The sequence below is a fragment of the Cebus imitator genome, unplaced genomic scaffold, assembly GCF_001604975.1.
Source record: "Cebus imitator isolate Cc_AM_T3 unplaced genomic scaffold, Cebus_imitator-1.0 Scaffold85, whole genome shotgun sequence".
NCBI classification, from domain to species: domain Eukaryota; kingdom Metazoa; phylum Chordata; class Mammalia; order Primates; family Cebidae; genus Cebus; species Cebus imitator.
This window is the reverse complement of record NW_016107400.1, coordinates 4,151,074-4,162,756: the sequence shown is the minus strand read 5'-3', so window position 1 is coordinate 4,162,756 and position 11,683 is coordinate 4,151,074. Positions and strand designations below refer to the sequence as shown.

The following is an 11,683-nucleotide window of genomic DNA, read 5'->3' as shown; positions in this document are numbered from 1 at the left end:
CTCAAAATATTGTCAAATGTCCCCCGGGAAGCCCCATCATCCCGAGCTGAGAACCACTGGTAACTTACTATGTGACCCAGTAACCTCTCTGAACCATGGCTTCAACCATAAATTAGGAAGAAGGATAAGCCCAGCCACTGGTCTGCTGTTGCTCAGGTCTCAGCCACTTTCCAGACAGGGACCTGTGTTGACCGACCCCTCCTCTGTGCCTGTGGCCATAGCAACCTAGAGAATAAGTCTTTAGATAAAGAAAAGCTGACAGAGCACAGTGGCTCACACCTATAATCCCAGCACTGTGGGAGGGTGAAGTGGGTGGATCGCTTGAGGCCAGGAGTTCCACACCAGCCTGGCCAACATGGCGAAACTCTGTCTCTACTAAAAATACAAAAACTAGCTGCGCATGGTGCCACCCACTCATCATCCCAGCTACTCAGGAGACTGAGGCAGAAAAATCACTTGAACCCAGGAAGTGGAGGTTGCAGTGAGCTGAGATCATGCCACTGCACTCCAGCCTGGGCGACAGAGTGAGACTGTCTCAAAAAAAAAAAAGAGAGAGAGAGAGAGAGAAGCAGTCACAGGGTGGTAGTGAGGACTGGTGCAAAAGTGACTGTCAAGAACTTAACAGCTAAAGTAGGGGCTCAAAAATATTTGCTGGTATTATTACATCTACTACCTAATATTTCTGGAAATAATCAGGCTAATGGATAGAGAAATAAGCTTGGGATGATGGTTGATGATGATGATAATGATGATAAAGAATCCTGCCATAATTCTTCCACAACAGCAAAAAAGAAGAGCTAATGGTGGTTATAGGACAGACAAGAGTCCTTAAATTCTTAAGTTTCAGCCATCATGTTTGGCTTCATGCACTTTGTTCAGCTGCAAAATGATGGGTTCCTCACCCAGGAAAAGATACTTTGTGTGTGTGTGTGTGTGGGTGTGTGTGTGTGTGTGTGTCTGTGTGTGTGTGTCTGTGTGTCTTCCCTGGGAAAAGATAGTTAGTGTGTGTGTGTGTGTTTTCCCTGGATGGATGTTGGAAAGCAGAATTGGGGTTTCCACTGGGATTTTTGTTTAAGGGTGCCATCTAGGGGTGTCTGTGTGAATCTTCGAATTCCTCCCACTTCTGGCATTTTTGCTGAGCCAGCAGGGTTTTGGTTTTCCTTGTGTGATAGCTGCTTCCTCCACCTCATCATGTGTTCCTTCAGGGTTGGGATCCTAGAATCTCTTCATAGCATCAGGACTTGGCTCTCAAGGAACATGCAATGGTTGGGTAAAATGAATCCATGTGCAGCCTCTCCTGTGTCTTCCCAATTACTTGCTACAATGGACGGAATATTTGTTCCTCTAAAATCCAGATGTTGAAATCCTAACACCCAATGTGATGGGATTAGGCATGCGGCCTTTGGGAGGTGATCACGTCATGAAGGTGAAGCCTTCCTAAATGGAATTAGTGCCCTTATAAAAGAGATCCCAGTTGGCCGGGTGCAGTGGCTCACACCTATAATCCTAGCACTTTGGGAGGCCGAGGTGGGTGGATTGCTTGAGTCCAGGAGTTTGAGACCAGCTGGGGCAACATGGTGAAACCCGTCTCTACTAAAAATACAAAAGTTAGCTGGGCATAGTGGCAGATGCCTGTAGCCTCAGCTACTTGGGAAGCTGAGACAGGAGGATCTCTTGAGCTCAGGCAGTTGAGGCTGCAGTGAGCTGAGATCATGCCACTGCACTCCATCCTGGGCAACAAAGTGAGACCCTGGCTCATTAAAATAAAATAGATTCCAAAGAGCTCTCTTACCCTCTTTCTACCATGTGAGGATATAATGAGAAGTTGGCTGCCTGCAACATGGAAGGAAGCCTTCACGGGAACCAGACCATGCTGGCACCCTGATTGTGAACTTCCAGCCTTCAGAGCAGTGAGAAATAAATGTCTATTGTTTATAAGCCGCCCAGACTTTGGTACTTTGCTATAGTAGCCCCTAAGGATTGAAACTCTTGCTCTGCTTAAATAGCTATTTTAGGCCTCAGGAAAGAGATGCTAGGAACACCACCCTCTGAATAAGCAATGCACAAAAATTCTAGCACTTTGAGAAGCCGAAGTGGGTGAATTGCTTGAGTTCAGAAGTTCGAGACCAGCCTGGACAACATGGTGAAACCTCATCTCACCTAAAAACATAAAAGATAGCCAGGCATAGTGGCACATGCCTATAGTCCCGGCTACTTGGGAGGCTGAGGCAGGAGGATTTTTTTGAGCCCGGGCAGTCGAGGCTACAGTGAGCTGAGATCACGCCCCTGCACTCCAGCCTGGGCAGCAAAGTGTGACCCTGGCTCATTAAAATGAAATGAAATGAAATAAAATAAAATAGATCCCAGAGAGCTCTCTTACCCTCTTTCCACCATGTGAGAATACAATGAGAAGCTGGCAGCTGTAACACAGAAGGGGGCCTTCACTGCAACCAGACCACCTTGGGGACAACTTGAAACCTCACTGACCTCTCCTCCCCATGTTGGCAGATTTGGCAAATAAAAACACAGGACACTCAATTAACTCTGAATTTCAGGTAAATAACGGGTAACTTTTTAGTACATGTACAGCCCATGTATTGAATGGGGCATGCTTATCCTAAAACATTCTTTTACCTGAAAAATTGCTTAACTGAAATTCTAATTAACTGGGCACCTTGTGTTTTGTCTGGCAGCCATATGAGCTTGGAGTTGAACAGATTGAGAAAGGAGGTGGGTGCAGTGGCTCACGCCTGTAATCCCAGCACTGTGGGAGGCTAAGGCAGGTAGATCACTTGAGGTCAGGGTTCGAGACTAGTCTGGCCAACATGGTGAAACCCTATCTTTACTAAAAATACAAAAATAAGCTGAGTGTGTTGTTGCATGCCTGTAATCCCAGCTACTGGGGAGGCTGAGGCAAGAGAATAACTTGAACTCAGGAGGCAGAGGTTGCAGTGAGCCAAGATTGCCCCACTGCACTCCAGCCTAGGCAACAGATTGAGACTCCCATCTCAAAAGGAGGAGGATGAGCAGGTGAAAGAGGAGGAGGAGGGGGAAGGGGAGGGGGTGGAGGAGGAGGAGGAGGAGTAGGAGGAGGAAGAGGAGGAGACGAAACTTGAATCCTTTCTTAAGAATTATCCAACAGAAAGTTGTCAGACAACAAACAATTCTGATACAGGTGAGGTGGCCTGGGGGAAGCCACTTTCATTCTCTTTGGCAGATATTTTATTTATTTTTCATCTTTCCTCAGATTACATGTAGGTATTTGGTTGAAGCCATGGAACAGATTTCATAATCAGGTTCAAACTTTCCTGCTGACCTAGCTGTGTGACTATGGGCAGACTAGTTTAGTGTATCGGTTTCCTCAACCATAAAACTTGTGATAATACTAGTAGTCTAGGTTGTTGAGAAGATTCAAAGACATGATGTCTATTAAGTGCTTACCAGCAGTCTCAGAAGGTAGTATATGCTCAATAGGTGGAAACCATTATTATTGTTTTGATAGTTTTGAACGTAAGTAGACTTAAAGAACACTAAATTTCAGATGGCGGCATGCCTCCTACTCACACACAGGCCATAGGGTCCATTAGCTCCACATCATGCCCATTCTAATTTTATTTTTTTGAGACAGAGTCTCGCTGTGTCACTCAGGCTGGAGTGCAATGGTATGATCTCAGCTCACTGCAACCTCTGCCTCCTGTGTTCATGCAATTCCCTGCCTCAGCATCCCAAGAAGCTGGGATTACAGGTGCCCACCACCACAGCTGGCTAATTTTTTGTATTTTTAGTAGAGACAGGGTTTCACTATGTTGGCCAGGTTGGTTTCAAACTCCTGACCTCAGGTGATCCACCCGCCTTGGCCTCCCAAAGTGCTGGAATTATAGGCATTAGCCACCTTGCCCAGCCTTATTCTAATTTTTCACTTCATTGGATTACAGTTGCTGTTTTTGGTTGGACATGAGATTTCACACCCGGTATAGGAGCCCTGGTCATCTCCCTATTTCTGTCTAAACCAGAGTCTCCAGCCCTCCAACTATCTCATTTATTCAAAGGCTATTTGAAATTATATATATACTTTATGATAAAGAGCACAATATAAGAAATGGAGAAGATCAGGGTTATTCTGAAAGGATGGAAGGCCCAACTTTGAGGAAAGAGTGGGAAAAGAAGGAAAATGGAAGCACTTGGTGCTATGCAATGCTCTTCATAGGATCTCAGAAACGTTTATGTTCTGGACAGAGCAATGAACTTGGAGTCATCAGGATGGGCTTCAATTATATCAATGCTACTTATGAGTCGAGTTGAGTTAGGAAAGTTACATATTTCTCAGTTTTGTTTTTGTTTTTGTTTTGAGATGGAGTTTTGCTCTTGCTGCCCAGGCTGGAGTGCAGTGGCACGATCTCAGCTCACTGCAACCTCCCTCCCAGGTTCAAGTGATTCTTATGCGTTAGCCTCTCAAGTAGCTGGAATTGCAGGTGCCTGCCACCACACTCTGCTAATTTTTTACTTTTAGTAGAAATGGGGTTTCACCATGTTGGTTAGGCTGGTCTCGAACTCCTGGCCTCAAGTGATCCACCCGCCTCAGCCTCCCAAAGTGCTGGTATTACAGGCGTGAGCCACCATGCCCAGCCCATATCTGTCAGTTTTGATTCCTTATCCTTAAAATGGGAATATCATGGTGTTTTTGGGGAAAATTGAATGAAAAATCAAACAGATATGCAAGGATAAATAACTCATTAAATCCAACTTGGTTTTGAGAGAACATCACAGTGACCATGGAACATGTGCTTTGAATATTTGGGCAGCAGCTAATATTGTTACTTATGAGTATGTGCACATATATTTCTGTGTTTATTGTAATATTGATGTTAGCTGCAACATTTATAGAGCATCCACTGTTGGATGATCAAACTATCCAAGTTTGCTCAGGACTGTGATGCCTCCAGGATGCAGGACTTAGTGTTAAAATGGGGAAAAACTGGAAAAATCCCAGGCCAACTGGGATAAATTGGTTATCCTTCTGCTATATGCAAATCACTCTGTACACGTCATCCTTTTAACCCTCCAAAGCAAACCTATGAAATAGGGACTCACGTTATTGCCATTTTACAGACAGAAAGGACACTTGGAGAGATTAAGCAACTTGCCCAAGCCACACAGCTAATTAATGAGAGTAGGATCTGAAGTCTGACCCGTCCAACCGTAGATCCCAAGAACTTAACCACCATACTCTGTGCTTTTAGACTTCTCCAAAGGTCTTTTATTGCTGCTGCCTCTGCTATTCCTGGAACATTGCTAAACATCCTCCCATCTTCCCTTCCATCACCAACACTTCCTACTGCCCACCTGAGCCTCCAGCAAAGAGAGACACCAGTTCATAGAGCTAGATCATGCCCAGTCTTGTATGTAGGCACCGCAGAGTCCCCTCCTTCCCTTAGCAACAGACGCCGAGACTTGGTTACTGTGCCTAGAGTCTGCTTACAATCACTGCCAGTGTTAGAGCCCAGGAAGAAGGAGGGAGAACAGGACAGGCTGCCAGGGTGTTGTTTGGAGGGGTGAGTCCTCTCTGTTCTCTGTATTAATATGTAACTCTCCTTCAGTCTTTCCTCTGCAGTGAACTCAATGTGTTTCTGGAAAATTTCCAAGAGAGAAGCCACTCAAGGGAAAGGAAGTGTGTCCACTGCTAGAGAAGTAAGAACCAGAGCTAAAAGCCCAGCAAAAACCCAGTGCTGTGCCCTTATCTCTAGCTTCCATTTCTCTCCTCTTCTACAAGGGAACTCCTCAGGCGGCCTTTCAAAGTCTATGACCTCAGAGAGGCAGCCACATGAACAGAGCTTTCAGAACACCTGGAAAGTTCCATTGTTGGTGTCATCCCCATTATGCTTTAAGGAAGTGTGAATTTCAGAGCAACTGGATGGCAAGAGGCACAGCCCTGGAGAAACTGAGAGCTCTTTATTCATTCTTTTAAAAATAGCTACAATTAGGGTGGACACCGTGAGTGACATGGATTGCTCATCTCAGAAGGTAGGTGTGAATTTTAAGAATTTTCTTTTTTTACCTGTATTTTTAATGTGTTGGGAATATGTGGGAAGAGGGATATTTTGATCATAGGCCAATTGGCACGTTAGATGCCGTTGACTGAACAAGCGTATTCATCACATTTTTATGTTTTCTCCTTTGAAATATCATTTTTTACTGAATTAGACTTTTGGAAATCTTCAAGTTTTGCTGTGAAAAATTCAGGAATAAACACCCATTCTTCCTTTTCCTTTTCTTTCAAGTCCATTAGACCATATATTCCAACCATCAGTTTTTGACTATGGCTGCACATTAGAATATTCTGGGGAACGTCTTAAAAACATAGAGTCTTGGTCTCCCATCCTAGATTCTGGTCCAGAAGACTTGGAGTGAGACCCTGGAATCTATATTTTTATACATGACAGGAGTGATTCTGGTGTAGCAGGTCCTCAGATGAGCATTTGGGAACTGCCTCCGTGAAGAACATGCATACAATCAGAAATAAGTTGTCTGAAGTGACACTTCTACTCAATCTGGGTTGTAGAATCTCTGATGTACCTCTTTTGAATCACCAGGCTGCCATTCAGGAAAGTATCCAGAGGAACATTTTAAATTCAAACTTTATAAAACTAAAGTGGATTTGTAGATAATAACTAAGCCAATATGCTCTGAAATGAAACCTCCTTGAAATTTACCAAAGAGAAAATTTAAGCATTAATTTTTTTTTTTTTTTTTTGAGACAGTGTTTCTCTCTGTCACCCAGGCTGGAGTGCAGTGGCATGATCTTCACTCACTGAAGCCTCTGCCTCCTGGGTTTGAGCGATTCTTCTGCCTCAGTCTCCTGAGTAGCTGGAACTACAGGTGTGCACCAACATGCCCAGATAATTTTTGTATTTTTAGTAGAGGCGGGGTATCTCCGTGTTGGCCAGGCTGGTCTTCAACTCCTGGCCTCAAGTGATCCGCCTGCCTCAGCCTCCCAAAATGTTGGGATTATAGACATGAGCCACCATGCCTGGCCAACCATTCATGTTTTTGACAAACAGTTTTGCACAACCAGCTAGTTCTTATGAGAATCTCCATCTCCTCTTGAAGGTACCACAGAGGATTCTTAGCCAGGTAGAGCCAAGAAAACTTTTTGTTCCATTCTGCAATTGATGCCTAGAACTGCTGATCTTGTGTGTGCCCCATGTCTTCCTGTTCCACAGATTGGGATGCTTTCAGCTATCAGCATACTTATGACTGTTTGTGTATTTGTTTTAGTCTGTGCCTATGACATAGCTCAGTTTAATTTGTTTCTACGGAGTTTCTCCTTCTTTCCACTGTGTTCTGCAAAATGCTCATGGTTTGCTTTCTTCATTATCCCAAGAACAGCATATCTATCAATTTGCATAATATAGTAACTCTATTCTCTGACCTTAGCACTCCATTACTGATTCACCTGGCTGTATGGCTATCCCTTGGTTGGTCATTTCTCAGTATAAACATAAACATAATTCAACCTGGCTCAAACTCAAAAGAATCTCTGGGCTCAAGAAATCAAGAAGTTCAAGTTGGATCAGTTGATGCCATTGAGAGTCTTTTTCCTTCTAGTGGCTCTGTTTTCTTTTGTATTGGCTTTATTCTAAGGCAGAATTCCCCTTACTTAAGGGAAAAGTGCCGATGAGATATCTGGTCACAAACATCCTCACAGCTAGTGACCCTAATGCAAAGAGAGTGCCTCTTCTCTGGACGGAAAGAGTGGTGGACTCAGAGAGCTCCAGTGAAAGTGTTAGGAAACACTCTGATCAGTCCAGCTTGAGTCATGTGCTTATCCCTGAACCAATCACTGCATTTTGGAGGAAGGAGTGTTTTGATGAGTCAGACCTGTGTCACATGCCTTGCCCTGGAGCCAGGGGCTAGGATTAACCCCACTCTATAGCATGGACTAAAATTGGAGTAGAGCCAGTGTATTGGTCTGCTTCATGTTGCTATAAAGGAATACTTGAGGCTGGAGAATTTATAAAGAAAAGAGGTTTATTTTGGCTCACAGTTCTGCAGGCTGTACAAGAAGCATATTGATGACATCTACTCCTGGTGAGGCCTCAGGAAGCTTACAATCATGGTGGAAGGTGAAGCAGGAGCAGGNTCACATGACCAGAGTGGGAGCAAGAGAAATGCCAGGCTGTTTTCAACAACCAGGTCTCAGTAAATGAACAGAACAAGATCCTACCCACTCATTACCATGAGGACAGCACCAAGCCCTTCATGAGGGATCTGCCTCCATGACCCAAACACCTCCCACTAGGCCTCACTTCCAACACTGGGGATCGCATTATAACATGAGATTTGGAGGGGACACATATCCAAACTGTAGCAGCCAGCAATGTTCATAGGGCTGTATTCCTCTTCTCTTTTGCTGGGAAGAGGAACTTCAACAATTGATGTCAGGGCTGAAATTTTCAGAAGCAAAAAGGCCAAGACACCTCCTGAATGTTAACATCCTGCAGGACTGCAGAGGGTCAGAATTTTTTCCCTTCCCTCCCCTCCCCTCCTCTTCCCGTCCCTCTTTCCTTTCCTTCTTTTTTCTTTTCTTTTCTTTTTGTTAACTTCTTATTCACACTCTTGTTATAACCTACTCAAGATGTCCTAATGGCATGACGTTGTCTTGTTGCTATTTTAATGAAGATTTTTATTTGAAACAGATTTAAAATCTAGGCCAAAGGAAACATTTCCACTGACCGCCAAATCTTTTTAACCTAACTTATCAATCGATATATGTCTTATATCTGGGATCCTGAAAGAAATCATGAATGCCTTCGTCTCTCTGAAAGTACTTTAGCCAAAATCTTCCTTGGGTAGTATAGTCCCTGATTTGGATAACTAGATTTCTTTCAGATGGATGCTGGGATTTTTCCATTTTGTTAATCTCATCAGTGCAGATCTGCTATTAATTTCAGGGGCGAAAGAGAGAGCTCTTGGAGATAATTGGTCAATTCTCAGATTCTTAAAATTGATGTCAAGAGCAGAAAGTCAGACAGTGATTTAAAACAGCATGGCAGATTCTGTAAGATGAAAACAACAAGGTCAGTGGTTCTCAAATGCATCATATTTGAGGTAGGGCTCAAACATTTCTATTTTTAATAAAGTTCAATTGGAGAAGCTGATACACCATAATTTTTGAGAACCATTGAACTAGGCTATTATTAGATCAGTGAACCCATTCTATGGTTTTGAAGATCCAAGTCTCAGTATATATCTTCGTTTATGAGCTTGCATGTTTTTGTTGAATTTTAAGGTCTACAGTCTTCCTAAAGCAATTAGCCATGTAAGTGATCCTTGCCATTTGCAAAGTGTTAGGATGCAGAAGGATGTGTATTTAAAAGACATTGACTGGCTGGGCATGGCGGCTCATTCCTGTAATCCCAGCACTTTGGGAGGCCGAGGTGGGCAGATCACTTGAGGTCAGGAAGTGTAGAGACATGTCTATACTGTGTCTCTACTAAAAATATAAAAGTTAGCAGGGCGTGATGGCATGCACCTGTAATCTCAGCCACTAGGGAGGCTGAGGCAGAAGAATCGCTTGAACCCAGGGGGTAGAGGTTGCAGTTGCAGTGAGCTGAGATCGTGCCACTGCACTCCAGCCTGGGCAACAGAGCAAAACTTGGTCTCAAAAAAAAAAAAAAAAAAAGTTACTGACTTAGAAGGCAAGCCAGCCAATTACATGGCTGGGGTGTGTTACCTATCTTCTCAGCCTCACTTTCTTCAGCTAGAAAACAATCTCATAAGGTTGTACAGTACCTGGCATATAACTGTTTGGAATAATGGTAGATATTATTGCTGCTGTTATTGTTGTTTTTGTTGTTATTTAATGAGGCAGGTGCTCTAGGACAGATAATGATGGTTAATTTGAGTCATCTGTAAGGGGTTAGGGAGAGGGGAGGCAGCTAATAACTGTGTCATATGTCCCTGCCCCATCCCACCCCCATCAGTGATCTTGCATGTCATAATTTGCACACCTAAATAAATCACATTGGTACAATGTTGGCTCATCTTATCTAGGAGTTAAGTCCAAAGTCATGGTCTAAGGTGAAAATCACAGAGAACCAAAGTTGCCCAGGAAAATCCCTCAAATCACCTTTAAAGTGCTAACAGCAGCACCTCTCAATAAGTCCAGGCCAACAGTTTTTCTTCCAGTGTTGGAACAAATTGCAGTTTCTCCATCACTAGCCCCAGGTTAAGTGGTTGTTTGCATACAGGGGTTGAGTCTTAGGACACAACCACATGTGGTCTCGGCCAGGCGCAGTGGCTCACACCTATAATCCCAGCTCTTTGGGAGGCTGAGGTGGGTGCATCACAAGGTCAGAAGATCGAGACCATCCTGGCCATGGTGAAACCCCATATCTACTAAAATATAAAAAATTCGCTGGGAGTAGTGGCTCACACCTGTAATCCCAGCTCCTCAGGAGGCTGAGGCAGGGGAATTGCTTGAACCTGGGAGATAGAAGTTGCAGTGAGCCGAGATCCTCAGTACCCTACCCTCTGTGACTGAGATCGTGCCACTGTACTACAGCCTGGCAACAGAGAAAGACTCCGTCTCAAAATAAAAACAAAAACAAAAGACACAAACCACGTGTGGTCTTATTCAATAATGCAATCACCTTCATCTCTGCTCAGGATAGGTAGAGGGGCATTTGGGATCTGAGAGTGACCGTGGAAGCCATAATTTACCCTTACCTGAGGCTCACTCCAGAGTATGCACTCACTGGTTGGAATGGAGGACTCAACACCCACAGTGTTGAAATAATACTTTTCATTTTCACAGGAAGCACAAAGAGTTGCTCGTGTATGTGTTAAATACACAGAAAACTCAGTGCCACTGCCTGAGTGAATTTCTCTTTGGAATTTTGCACATGCGAAAATGCAAGAGTCCACTGGGTTTGAGGGGGCGTGGCTCACTCCTGTAATCCCAGCACTTTGGGAGATTGAGATGGGTGGATCACCAGAGGTCAGGAGTTTGAGACCTGCCTGACCAATATGGTGAAACCCCGTCTCTACTAAAAATACAAAAATTAGCTGGGTGTGGTGGTAGGCACCTGTAATCCCAGCTACTTGGGAGGCTGAGGCAGGAGGATTGCCTGAACCCAGGAGGCAGAGGTTGCAGTGAGCTGAGATCATGCCACTACACCCCAGCCTGGGTGACAGAGTGAGATTCCATCTCAAAAAAAAAAAAAAGGAAAGAAAATGCAAGTCTGTTTTTTTAGTCACCTCCTTTCATCATACTTGAAGGTAGGGTACTGGGGATGTCCTCAGAATTTGGGCTATTCCATGAGGTAAAAATATCCAAATTTGTTCATAGAAGGGAATCCAAGGAGGAGACACTGGATGATTAACAAATGAAGCAGGAGCCAGGTGCAGTGGCTCCTACCTGTAATCCCAGCACTTTGGGAGGCCGAGGTGGGTGGATCACCTGAAATCAGGAGTTCAAGACCAGCCTGGCCAATATGGTGGAACCCGGTCTCTACTAAAACTACAAAAATTAGCTGGGCATGGTGGCGTGCACCTGTAGTCCCAGCTACTCGGGAGGCTGAGACAGGAGAATTACTTGAACCTGGGAGGTGGAGGTTGCAGGGAGCCGAGATAGTGCCGCTGCACTCCAGCCTGGGCGACAGAGCAAGACTCCATCTCAAAA

General features: G+C 44.3%; 1 protein-coding gene across 4 annotated transcripts in view; it reads left to right on the top strand.

Annotated features, from left to right (window-relative positions):
- DNAH3 (dynein axonemal heavy chain 3) overlaps positions 1–11,683 on the top strand; it is a 237,164-nt gene that overhangs the window by 959 nt on the left and 224,522 nt on the right. For all 4 annotated transcript variants that reach the window (XM_037740562.1, XM_017534343.1, XM_037740566.1 and 1 more), the window contains exon 2: positions 5,598–6,021. In XM_037740562.1, coding sequence (XP_037596490.1) covers positions 6,001–6,021 — 21 coding nt within the window. In that variant the 5' untranslated portion in view covers positions 5,598–6,000. The remainder of the gene's footprint in view (positions 1–5,597; positions 6,022–11,683) is intronic.